Source organism: Aulonocara stuartgranti (genome assembly GCF_965226115.1).
Source record: "Aulonocara stuartgranti genome assembly, chromosome: 7".
NCBI lineage: Eukaryota > Metazoa > Chordata > Actinopteri > Cichliformes > Cichlidae > Aulonocara > Aulonocara stuartgranti.
Genome location: NC_138945.1, coordinates 47,531,102 through 47,544,185, shown reverse-complemented (window position 1 = coordinate 47,544,185; position 13,084 = coordinate 47,531,102). Strand labels below are relative to the sequence as shown.

General features: G+C 39.6%; 1 protein-coding gene across 2 annotated transcripts in view; it reads left to right on the top strand.

Moving 5' to 3' along the window:
• The window catches only part of pik3c2a (phosphatidylinositol-4-phosphate 3-kinase, catalytic subunit type 2 alpha), a 41,685-nt gene extending 29,208 nt beyond the window's left edge, over window positions 1-12,477 (top strand). For both annotated transcript variants that reach the window (XM_082539761.1, XM_082539762.1), the window contains exons 14-33: window positions 240-357; window positions 943-1,085; window positions 2,547-2,738; window positions 2,866-2,959; window positions 3,122-3,216; window positions 3,353-3,533; window positions 3,639-3,743; window positions 4,935-5,027; window positions 5,626-5,755; window positions 6,004-6,140; window positions 6,314-6,483; window positions 7,228-7,384; window positions 8,004-8,113; window positions 8,594-8,801; window positions 8,903-9,027; window positions 9,304-9,421; window positions 9,509-9,590; window positions 9,896-10,002; window positions 10,120-10,245; window positions 10,449-12,477. In XM_082539761.1, coding sequence (XP_082395887.1) covers window positions 240-357; window positions 943-1,085; window positions 2,547-2,738; window positions 2,866-2,959; window positions 3,122-3,216; window positions 3,353-3,533; window positions 3,639-3,743; window positions 4,935-5,027; window positions 5,626-5,755; window positions 6,004-6,140; window positions 6,314-6,483; window positions 7,228-7,384; window positions 8,004-8,113; window positions 8,594-8,801; window positions 8,903-9,027; window positions 9,304-9,421; window positions 9,509-9,590; window positions 9,896-10,002; window positions 10,120-10,245; window positions 10,449-10,631 — 2,674 coding nt within the window. In that variant the 3' untranslated portion in view covers window positions 10,632-12,477. The remainder of the gene's footprint in view (window positions 1-239; window positions 358-942; window positions 1,086-2,546; window positions 2,739-2,865; window positions 2,960-3,121; window positions 3,217-3,352; window positions 3,534-3,638; window positions 3,744-4,934; window positions 5,028-5,625; window positions 5,756-6,003; window positions 6,141-6,313; window positions 6,484-7,227; window positions 7,385-8,003; window positions 8,114-8,593; window positions 8,802-8,902; window positions 9,028-9,303; window positions 9,422-9,508; window positions 9,591-9,895; window positions 10,003-10,119; window positions 10,246-10,448) is intronic.
• The last annotated feature ends 607 nt before the right edge of the window (window positions 12,478-13,084 follow it).

The following is a 13,084-nucleotide window of genomic DNA, read 5'->3' as shown; positions in this document are numbered from 1 at the left end:
ATTTTACCTAGTATGTTCATATTAGTTATCACACGTTCTGTATTATTACATGTTATTTTAATCACTAAAAGTAATCGATGAAAGTAAAGGAACTTTTACTTTTTTGAATCTCTAAAACAAAAAATATAAAAAAAATTAGCAAGCCAGAAATTAACATTAAAGGATCATAAAACTTTATATTCTTGCCATTCTTCTTAGGATTGCTTGCTCTTGTTGTTTATTGCCGACTGTTTTTGCAGAGTGCTTGCTAGGGGCACCCGACTGTTGTGTCTGTGGACGTCTGCCCAGGGAGCAGCCGCTGCTGCCAGCTCTGCAGGCAGCCGCAAGAGGGTACCAACAGAAAGAATCGTACTGCAGGTTGGCAACAACATTAGTGCAGACTTCTTCCCAACTATCTTTTTTCTTTTTTTTTTTTTTAAGTTTCCATTTTTGATGTATTTTCTTTGTAGTGCAAATCATTACATCTTATTTATTTTATCTTTTTTTTTTTTATCACAAATGTTCTTTGGAAACATGATTGCATATGATTGGTATTAGCACTGCTGTTCATGATGCTGAACTAAGTCATTTTACATCAAATACAAAGAACAGTGTGTTGGATTAACATATAGTACATCTGTAGTTGTTTACAACCAACTGGACACATTTTAAGTCAAACAGGATCATCACGTTTAGTAGAAAATCTGTTGCCGGCAATGACTGCCTAAAGTATTGGACCCCTAAACATCAACAGACACTTTGTAGCTTTCCTGGTGATTGCAGACATCTTCAGCTTTTGCTTGTTGAGAATATCTTTAAAAGACAAGTAGATACTGGTGTGCAAGTTCCTCTGCAGAAATATGTGAGGTTGCTGTACACCTTGATTCAAAATTTCTTTCCGCTTAAAAATTTAGTCCTATTAATAAACTGAGCCCTGCTCTGGTGTTTTTTTGTTACCTTCAGGTGAACTTCCCCAACTCACCAGTGGATGTTTTGTATGTTGGACCCAAAGAAGCCCCCAGCCCTGAGCCCCACACACTGGAGGAGCTGGACCCTGACCTCCGACGAAAACTGGAGAAAATTTGCAGCCGAGCTTCCAATTTTGGGTAGGAGATTATTCCCTGTGTTTTTCTAAAGTATAAGGGAAAGATTGTAATGCAGAATTCAGAAGTATTTAACAGTTAATGTATCAGCATTTTGCGGTGTCAAATAAAAGCACTGATATCAGTTAAAACCACTAGAGAGCGAGTCTTGGAGTTACTCAGCCTGATGCACGTAACAGATGTTATTCAAGAGGCTCAAAGCAACTACTGCATTTAATAACTTCTCAATTTTTGTAATTATTTTGTCTTCATATGTCCAAAATCCAACAAAACCCAATATTCTTTTTATTAATTTTTTCCTTGTTTTTTTTTTCTTTTCATGCAAATGGATAAATGACTCTAAAGCTTATAAATAGGATGTGTAAGGCAGTCTTTGTAATAGAATTCACCTCATCAAATTTAATGTATACGCTTTCAAATTCTAATCGTTGCCCTTTTGATGCCAGTTAGGCTTGTACTAGACTTGCAGTGCTTGGGGTTATGAGAGTTTAAAAAGATATGCACAGAAAGAGTATTTCTAGTTAAGTCTCCCATTAAGCAGGCAGCTTTTTGGCTTTCTTTCAGGCCACCTAAAATCCATTAGACTTAATAGATTTAAGAAGGGATTTTAAAAAGATGCTGCTGACTTTGCCAGCCACAGTTCCCAGTACATGCCTCTCTGTTGTCTGCTCCAGCGTGTCTGTGTTCATCCAGCTGCTACGGGCCCAGTTAAATGCTCTCTTATGCCTGCTGCCAGCCAAATCTCCTCTCCACGCTGCCAACATCCGCGAGACTCAACCGGCACTTTAACGCAGAGCTCTCTCTCACTGGGCTCTCACCGCCTGTTTGCTGTCCTGTCCATTCATTTCTGTAGCCTCTGTGGACACAGGGCTTGTGGAGCCACATCAGTGCTTATTTAGCGGGAGCTGTCTTTTTTGTGTGTGCAACACTCCTTTACTCCCTGAAGCAGGCAGTTTAATTGTTATTTACTACTGGAAGGTCGGGGTCAGGTACAAGTTGGAGTTTTTTATTTGAGGGGTCGGGGGGGGGGGGGGGGGGGAGTAGAGTAATCTCCAGGATTTGGGTTTAAAGCAGAGCATCAAAAAGTGATTTAGTTGTCTTTCAGGGACTAGCAGTCGACCTTAGTGAAACATGCGACAGATATGTAACCATAAAAGGAGGAAGTCCTTCCAATTTGTGTTCAGTTTCCTGTTTAAACGTGCATTGCAACTATAGAGATTTTATTGCTCGCTTTGCATTATGTAGGATTCTGCTGACAGGGCCCAGTCTCTGTTTTAAATATCACTTTTGAGTCTTTAATAATTTTGAGATTTCTGAGTTTTGAGATGTCATGACCAAATCTTTTTAAACACGTGTGTAACTCAAAAACTTTTGAGTTGAAGTCTTTCTTTTAATTTTATGTAAACAGCATTTAGACATATCCCCCCCCCCCCCCCCCCCCCCCTCCTCCTCCTTTGTCCCCAGGCTGAAGCGAGCAGACCACCAGCTGCTGTGGGACCATAGGCTCCACTGTCGGAGGGACCACCCCAGCAGCCTCCCTAAGGTACTGGCCAGTGCGCCCAGCTGGGACTGGGCCAGCATGGCTCATATTCACTCCCTGCTGCACCACTGGCCCACCCTGCCCCCCGTAACAGCGCTGGAGCTACTTGACTCAAAGTACGGCGTGAGCTCAGTACTTAGACACACACAGATTTTTACAAATACAAAAATTCCTTACTTATATAAAGGAGGATAGAATGTGTGCGTTGTCTCCCATCTCTCATTGTAATGTATGTTTGTGTAGGTTTGCAGATACTGAGGTGAGAAGCGTGGCTGTTAGTTGGATTGAGAAGAGCAGCGATGATCAGCTGGCTGACTACCTGCCACAGCTCGTACAGGTATAGCTATATGTACAAAGGTCTGCACTAAAATATGTGCTTTACATCCACTTTAAATCTATTTATTCCCTCTTTATTAAAATTCTTTTTCTCATGTGCTCACTCACAATTCCTTCAGTTAAAATTCAAAGTCTGTTTTTTGTTTCCTCATATGCCCACCAGGCAATAAAGTTTGAGTGTCACCTAAAAAACGCCCTCGTCATGTTCTTGCTGTCCAGAGCACAAGGCAACATAAACATAGCACACTACCTCTATTGGTAAGTGTACAGCCAAAAAATAAATAAAAATTACAATCCTAAAGACTTTAAGAACATGTATATGAGAAATCATGTGATAGATGTGAAGAAAATGTATTTTAAAAAGTGGTCATCACCATATCTACAATGGTTGCAGGCTGCTAAAGGATGCTGTGCAAGATTCCACCTGGGGACAGCGCTATGAGCGGGTGCTGGGTGTCCTGCTGTGTCTGTGCGGAGCCAGGCTGAGGGCAGAGCTGGAGAAGCAGACTCACTTGGTCACGCTGCTGGGAGCCGTTGCTGAGAGGGTCCGACAGGCTGGTGGATCTACACGACAGGTTAGCATGTGCACATGTGTGTTCGTGCGTGTGTTAAAGGCCATGTAGAATGTCCTTTCTAAACGTGTATGTGTATTTACCTATCTGCATGTTTGCGTTTGTTAGGTTGCACTCCAGGAGGGCCTTGAAAACATTCAGAACTTCTTTCAGAGGAACAGCTGCCGACTGCCCCTCAGCCCCAGTCTGGTGGCAAAGGAGCTAAACATTAAGGTAACACACACAAACACAGTTAAACAATTATCTGAAACCATTAGCTGTACCTGAAGAAAAAGGATTGCGCTCTATGCATTAACTATGCGTTGTTTAAAATTGTATCCAGCTCAGCAGACCTTTTACACTATACTGACTATATCTGATGACAAAATTATCAAGTGTAGAGAATAAATAAAATAATCGTTTAATGGAACCAACCACAGAGCAGGAATAGAAGAAAACCTCAACTGAATTTTGCTGCTGTAAATGTTTCAGTTCAAACAATTGAAGAAATGAGCTTCTTAAGTTACAACTTGAACAAAATATAAAGCATGTGAACAAATGTTCCAAAATATTACAGAGATGGTTATCATGGTTAATGAGATCCCCTAAATGATGTATTTATACTTCTGTAAATGCTGTACTCTTCTAAGTAAGAGGAGGATCACTGCTTGGCACAATGGGAATTGTGAGAGATGAGACACAAAGGATTACATTTGGTGACTCATGCTGCCTGCCTCCATCTGCACATTTTAGCTTTCAGCTTTGCCAGCTATAAGTTAATTTGCAATTAAATATAAATTTATATTAAGATTTACATCCATGGCTCTCAAAGTTTGGTCTTTGTTAACATTTTCTGTCCTCTTGAATGCAAAAAGGACAAAATGTACTACTGTGCACATTATGATTTGATGAAGAAGTCCTGAACCGGACTAATTGTAGCCACTCTCTTCCACCAACCACTGCACAATAAAGCTTTCTAGCACTGGTAAATGTAGCTTGTATTAAGAAATGCTACAGCTACTTTCTCTTATGGTATCAACTACAAACCACGACAAAAATGACAGCTGCCAGTGTGAGCCCCCATCCTGTGAGCCTTAATCAAAACCTTGCTGTACCTTTTATATAGCTTGTATGATTTATGCAGGCATGATTTTTCACAATTTAAAAAAAATTAATATATAAGTGTCTTTACATTATTCAAAGTCATTACTTTGTTTATCCTGCTGAAGTTACTGGATGATAACATTTCAGAAAATGCTAAATGTTCACAGGCTGTCTTTTCCGAGTAACATGCAGGTTTAAAAACATCCTCGAATAAATCAAAACCGTAGAGAAATCACTAATCACTAAATCACTTTGGGATGTGTCTCGGAAGACAACATAACAGTGTGATGTAATGCAGAGGATATTGCTGTTTGTGTGTAGGCCTGTTCCTTCTTCAACTCCAACGCTGTTCCCCTCAAACTGGCATTGGTCAACGCCGACCCCTTGGGAGAAGAGATCAATGTTATGTTCAAGGTAGTGTATGCGCAGACACACAATCACACACGCCCAATGTAAAATGCTGAAAATGAGTACACTGATCAGCAAGTCAAACAACGCCTGAGAACAGGTTCGAGTGTGTCTTTCATGCATGTTTCCATGTTTTATGAGTGGAGCCCACAGTAGCACACAAACATGTTGTAACTGTTTACATAGTCTTGATATGAACACTGCACCCCCTGGTGGCTGAAGTTTAAACCAGCCAGTAATTGATAGATACAGTTTACTCAAACAACAAATGCAAAATGAAGTGGCTTAATAAAAAAACAAAATAATGTATTTTTAAAAAATTAAATATCTCAACAGAAAAAGAATAACAAAACAAATGATTTGATAATTAAAGTGCCTCAATAAAATAAAAATGGGTAAAAATAATATGTAATTACTCTTGTGTATAGTGTGCTTACTGTAAGAAACAGTGCAAGGTATTTAAATAAATACTATACTGAACTAAAAAATGGAGTGCTAAGGATTCTCTGATTGACAAATTTTGTAAAGACTTATTGCACAGAGTAGAAAAGATTCCCTATGTGTGTATAAACTAGCTCTCTCTTGATCTACCTGCATGCATCAGGTCGGAGAAGACCTGAGGCAGGACATGCTGGCTCTGCAGATGATTCGCATCATGGACCGAATCTGGCTGCAGGAGGGTCTAGACCTCCGCATTGTAAATTTCAAATGCATCTCCACTGGCAAGGACAAAGGTAACAGACAAGCACATAAAGACACACTCCCGTCAGTCGGCTTTAAATATCCATTTACAAACCAAGCACACATGTGTACTAAAAATACTCCTACACCTTTTTGTCTGTTTAATCTGAAATTGCTCCTAGCATTATTAGAAAGCATTCCTGCCATGTAGCTAATTTGTTGAGTAAACCAATTACCACATTTACAGTTAAATATACTATATAGCCAGTGTAGTGTTAATAAAAGATTTGCTGTTGTGTAGGTATGGTAGAGTTGGTGCCTTCTTCTGACACCCTCAGAAAGATCCAGGTGGAGTACGGCGTGACAGGATCTTTTAAGGACAAACCACTGGCAGAATGGCTTCGCAAGTACAACCCCGCTGAGGATGAGTATGAGAAGGTGATACATATTCTCATGAAATTTAAAGCACTTGTTAGTCTGTTTGACCTTTGACCCTTATAAATGTGAATCCTTAATCCAAACATGCAACCTTTTTTTTTTTTTTTTAAATTTCATTGCAGTACTCGCTTTATTTAGCCATGCTTAAAATACCCTTTTCTCCTCTCCTTTAGGCTTCGGAGAACTTCATCTACTCTTGTGCTGGATGCTGTGTTGCAACCTACGTGCTTGGCATCTGTGATCGTCATAATGATAATATCATGCTGCGCTCCACTGGTCACATGTTTCACATCGACTTTGGCAAATTCCTGGGCCATGCCCAGATGTTTGGCAGCTTCAAGAGGTGATGATCAAATCTCACATGTATCATGGATGCAAGTGTGAAATTGCTATAGATAAAGGATGCTTTGTCGCGCTATCAAGTTTTGAAGGTGTGCCGTAGTGATATGATTGATTTACAACCCTCGTAGTTCCCAGGGGACTCCCACAGCACACAGGTGTTTTTTGGTTGTTGTTTGTTTTGAGTGCCTTTAGAACTAATGTGTTAAGTTGTCACAAACAATTTAAAAAGTGTGATCTTCACTTTTATGGATGAAAGGTATGTCAAGCACCCAAAATGAGGTGAAAAAACAAACAAATCCCGAAAAATTATATACCTACCCCACCGAAGACTTTGTGCATAGTAAGATATTAGAGTACATCCCTGTGCTCAAAGGCCCCACAATTCCTTTGTGGGTGACTGTATTTCAGGAGCAGAGGATAATGACTTTGAGCACAGTAAGATTAATGTGTGTTTTCAGTCATGACCTGATTCTTAACTGAGATTTTCACACAGTGTCCAGGTTGGCTCTGTTACAACTACACTCTTCTATTTTTGGCCTTGGAACATTTTCTTGCTGAAATGTTTATACATTCATTTATTTATTTATGTATTAATTCATACATACTCCTTTTTTAGTGTTTTACGTGAGGGAGGATGTCAATTTAGGCCATGTTTTCCCAGAGGTTTAAACAAGTGATGAAAAACTTTTTGCTCTTTTATGAGAAGCTGATGTCAAATCTTGTCTCCACCCTTTTTTCCCATCAGAGACCGAGCTCCGTTTGTTCTGACCTCTGACATGGCGTACGTCATTAACGGAGGCGAGCGGCCCACCAGCCGCTTCCAGCTGTTTGTGGACCTGTGTTGCCAAGCCTACAACCTCATCCGCAAGAACTCCGGGCTTTTCCTTAACTTGTTGTCACTGGTGAGAGAGAAAACAAAACAAACAAGCCCGAGTACATACACACATGTGCATAGTACATAGCACTCTAGCTGTTCATACACACATTGATGGTAAAACGAGTTTTGTTCTTGTACTTTTGTACTGCTGACTGTGCCATTTAACATCTTCATCTGTCCCTATTACTGGTATTGGCCTCCTTTTTGTCACCTTGTTTTCTTTTACACCTGCAAGAGCCAAAATAACAAGATATGCAAACCAAGAGCATTCATAATAAATCAACGCCTCTCTGTCCTAGAAATTTGTGTGCAATAAACTTAGAGGCTCTGCTTAAGTGAAAAGACTTCTGTTTATTGCATTTCTAACGGAGACAGTCTTGGTGTCACTGAACTGAACTGAATTATACTGATTCTTTGCCTGACCTCGCTGATTATACATTGGACAAACAAAATAGTAGACACACCTGTCGGTGCAATTAAGCAGCACCAGTAAGCACATATTCCAAACTGAACACACAGCAGAGTTAGAAAGTTCTGAGTAATAAGTGGGCCAACATGCAGAAAACTACTTCAGATAACTCAAAAAAAGTCACCAAGTGGTATTCACCTCAAATATCAGGCATGTGTTTCTCTGTCTGTTGTAGATGATGTCATCAGGTCTCCCAGAGCTGACCGGCTCTCAAGATTTAAAGTATGTGTTTGATGCACTGCAGCCACACAACACAGATGCTGAAGCCACCATCTTCTTTACCAGGTAAATGTATTAACATCTTTCTCCTCCAGTCCAAAAAACAAAACTAAAAACATTTTGACATGTTTATTGTTTGGGGGGGGGTTTTTAGCACATTTTTGTTCAACTTTAATACTTTTCTCTGATTCATTCCACTCTACGTGGCAGGTTTTGTAGCAAGATATACTTTAGTGTACAGTTTATGATGTCAGATACTAAAAGTCCACCAGGTGGCAGTACATGATTAGGAGCAAAACAGGAATAGCTGCTATCTCGCTATGCAACAACACAACAAAAGTACAACCAGAACAAGGCATGCTTGTTTTTTGAAAGACCAGTCAGACTGGATTGAAACTGGAAATGTGCTTTGAATGTTTATTTCTTCACATAGCCAAAGGTCAAGGGAGCATAGTTAAAAATTGTGTCTTTGGCATGTTAAATATTTAGTTTCATTTTCACCTGATCTAATGCAGATTTCCTCCCCTTATTTTCTAACTGTCCCAGGCTCATAGAGTCCAGTCTAGGAAGTGTGGCCACCAAGTTCAACTTCTTCATCCACAACCTTGCCCAGCTACGATTCTCTGGTCTGCCGGCCAATGACGAGCCAATCCTCTCTTTCTCCCCGAAGACATATACTCTGAAACAAGAGGGACGCATCGTCCACGCCTCCATCTTCTCCTTTCAGAAGAGATATAACCCAGACAAGCACTATGTGAGCACCAGTGAAGTCTCATTTTGTTTTCGATTTTCCTTTTTCGTCTCATACTGGATTTTGCCCAAACTGTAAACTGGCTGTTTCTCCGCTCTGTGCAGATCTATGTGGTGAGACTCCTGAGGGAAGGTCAGAATGAGCCACAGTTTGTCTTCCGCACTTTTGACGAGTTTCAAGAGCTCCACAATAAACTGACTATCCTCTTCCCTCTCTGGAAGCTGCCAAGGTAGTTTTGTCACCACCCGCTTACTCCCTTATCATCCAACAATGTCATCAATCTAATTAAAACCTGTAAGATAGTGAACTGGCCAGTTAATTATCATGTTTTGGAGATGATGCAATCTTCGCTAACACTCCCAAAATGCCATCCTGCTGTAAGCCTAATAATGAATTGGTGTTTTGTTTTGTTTTTGTAATCAGTGTTGTGACTGCCGGTCTAAGTGTTACATCAGATTCTGTAAAGTAGATCGGCTAATCATACCTTGCTTCTCTTTTTCTCTAGTTTCCCCAGCAAAATGGTGCTTGGCCGAAGCCAAATTAAAGAAGTAGCAGCCAAGAGGAAGCTGGAGCTCAATAACTATGTCCACAACCTGATGAGAAGCTCCACAGAGGTTACCCAGGTATGCACACACACAAACAAACACACTCCGTATACTGGAATGATAGTAATCAGGAATAGATTTTCAGTCTTTCTGGTCTTCTTCTAGTGTGACCTGATCTACACATTCTTTCATCCAATTGCGCGGGATGACAAGACAGAAGGTGTGGATGCCATGGCCAAAGCACCTGGTAAATACCATCACTTTTCATTTCCATTTACTGTTTGTCATTTTCTTGACACTGTTTGTGCTTTTGCTTTCATTACTGTGGTATCATTAAGCCATGTACTGTTTATAAATATCGACAAGTAATTTACCAGTTTGTCAAGTCACTCTGAGTTTGTAGGCAAAAATATTTAATGGTTCATTGAATAAAAATTTAAAATGCATATGCATTTTAAAATGCATATGCATTTTAAAATGCATATGCATTTTAAAATGCATTTGCATGCATCCAGATTCATGAGAGTTATGTGTGGCGTGTGACTGTTGCAGAGCCTCCACTGAGTCCCACTTCTGGTCGGGTGGAAGGAGAAGTGAAGCTGTCAATCTCCTACAGGAATAGTACTCTATTCATCATGGTCATGCACATCAGAGACCTGGTAGGCTTCAAGAATTAAATATATATTTTAAAATACTGTTTTGATCCGTTCATGTCATTTCATTCTTTTTCTATTTCTCTCTGTTGTCATACAATTAACCCGTCTCTTTCCTGTCAGGTTTCTGAAGATGGAACAGATCCCAACCCGTATGTGAAGACTTACCTGCTTCCAGATCCACACAAGACTTCCAAACGCAAGACAAAGATCTCAAGGAAAACCAGGAATCCTACCTTCAATGAGATGGTTAGGAAATACTATAAGCTATATTTATTATCTAGTATGGCATTGTTAAGAACCATGATCGTAAAAATGTTAGACTATTTTGATATTTACAGATTTATTTTTGATATGAAGATGTTCTACTGAGGTACTGAAATCCAAGAACTTCATGGTCAGCTGCCTAAAGACACTCACTTTGCTAACTTTTCCATTCTCTTCTTCCACAGCTGGTGTACAGCGGCTACAGCAAAGAAACTCTGGGCCTTCGGGAGCTGCAGCTGAGCGTGCTCAGTGCTGAGTCGCTGCGTGAGAACTACTTCCTGGGTGGCATTACGCTCAGGCTCAAAGACTTTGACCTCAGCAACGAGACGGTCAAGTGGTACAAACTAACGGCCGTTCCATACTTCTAACCCCTGCCCACCTCCCTCTGCCGAAGCAACAGTTCTGACTCTGCCTCTTCAAGCAAAAAACAAACAAAAAACAGCGCTGCATTCAAATCATATGGGAAATGCAGCAGATGCTTACTTGAAAATGGTGGTCACCTCAGCTTTCAGTTCACTTCAGCACTGCTCTTTCTTTTCCTTCTTTTCTTTTATGGATGAATTTCCTACCATTCAGATCGTTCAGTAATAATCTGCAATATTTTACTTTCAAATCTATTAAACCAAATTAACTATTTCTTCCACATGAATTGTGTTGTAATTAGTATTCTTAAGATTTCATAAGAAGAATACTTATGTTCTCATTGCTGACAAACATATACCACGAGCAACAACATTCTGCTGAATTTTACCATGAGGTTGCATGTAATTATGTTGCCACTGAGGTTATTCCCATATGACGTGAATGTGTGAAAAACTCCTTCAGACGTGCCCTCAAAGGGCGATCGTTCGGGCTAATTCACAAATCTTCAAACGGGGGAGCCTGGTCTTCATTCTTCACCATTTCTTTTTTTCTTCCCTCTACAGCTAATCAAGATTGTTTTTGTGACAAACAATCTCCTCCTTTTGTCTCAGTTTTCCTAAAGTGTAACAAAGAGCTGTAACGTTTTGTACATTTTGATATTAGAGGACCAAAACGGCTTACTTTCAGAAGAGTATATATAGGCTGACACATTTATTTTTTAAGTAATAGAAAAGGGGCTTGTTTTGACATTTTCCTTGTTTATTTTCTATATAGACAAATAGGAGGCATCAGGGTTTCCTGCTTTGTAGCAGATACCTCTGGGTTAGAGCAGAGCGCCAGGAAATCAACCATGACCTTAATATTCCCCAAAAATGTGCCAAAAGTAATGAAAAGGACAGTAAATCAAACCACACTTTCATCAAGGTGCCTTTGTTTGTGCTCACGCTCAACATGGCCTTATTACAGGTTATATTTTATTAACAATGTGATGTCCTTATTAAAGAAAAATCTATATTCTATAAAGCTATATCAGTAGTTCTTCCACAGCAGGTCTAAGTGTGGGAGTGCAACCTTTTTTGTGACAGTGGAATGCCACTAAATGCACAATACTAGGTCTTTCACTCGTGGTATTACTTGACTGTTTTCACACAGCACACCTTAAAAGGGGAATTTGTATAATAAGCTTCAGAACATGCTTTTATACTTGCTCGGGTTGAAGATTATGATTGTTTGAAGACACTGATTGGTAGTCTGTTTGGTGCGTTCTTCAGATGGTTCAAAACCACAAGTCAGGAACTGAGTTACTTCTGGAGTCTGGACCTGAGGCTGTTTCACCTTTGGGCAGCAATGCCACACTCACCCCTAGTGCCTAATACTGGTGTAACAATGCCATGAGTCACTGGATGGTAATAGCTGCCAGTGAAGTCCAGAACAAGTCAGGTTTTGTGACATTTAGTTGAGGGAATGCTTTGGCAAAACGACACAAATCAGATACTGAAAGGACAACTTTACCTTAAAACGTCTTCACAAAAAGGGAACAGGAATCGTGAGCATGAGATTAGCTGCTTTCTTCTCTACTTGCCTAACTATGAATCTAAAGTTGTTGTTAATGTTTAATAAAGAAATTAAGATAAATGTTTCTAAAAAGTTTTTTAGAGATCCACAAGACAACGTCATGTTATGATTATTAGTGGCTTCATTTGTTCTTTTAGCAGCTGTACAAAGAAAGGAAGCATAGTTTGTATTAACATGGCCAGTTATTTATTCCTAATTGGTGACCTCTTGCCTGAATGGATCAGTGTGTACTGTAATCCTTCTTTCTTAAAGCAAATTAAATGTTTTTGGAACGTATGTGTCAAAATTGTGGTCTTTGTGTGAAATTTGTTTGAAGGTAGATTACACAAACCTGCTTACTGATTCTATTGTTTCAATTTTTTTGCCCGCAAGTTAGGTACAGTACTGTGCAAATGTCTTGAGCTACCCCCTAATTTCTTTATATTTTGCTCCCAAGAGACCTTTCTATTATATATTTTTTCTTTAATTGTTCTTGAACAATAATTCTTCAGGCTTCCTGAGTGGCTTTTTCAAGTTTTTATTTGGATGTTGCCTGCTCTTTCCCTCAATTTGAATCCAGTCTTTGTACCCAACCATCTTCTGAGAATTTTTGTGTTTAAGCTACTTAACTCTGACCTGTGAGTCATTCAAGCATAAAAATGGAAACCAGTATGGTATCTACATATTGAACAAGAACCAATTTTCCATCGTCTTATTTGCATGTATTTTGCTCACATTACTTCATTTGAATGTATGCAAATTGCCAAAGATCACTCAGTTTGACAGGCGTAAAATAGTATTTTTCCTCCAACAAGCTGATTCCTTAAGGACTATTAACCAGAAACTTGGCATATCTTGTCATGGTTATGGATACTTTGAGAAAACCTGGAAACGTGCAGATAAA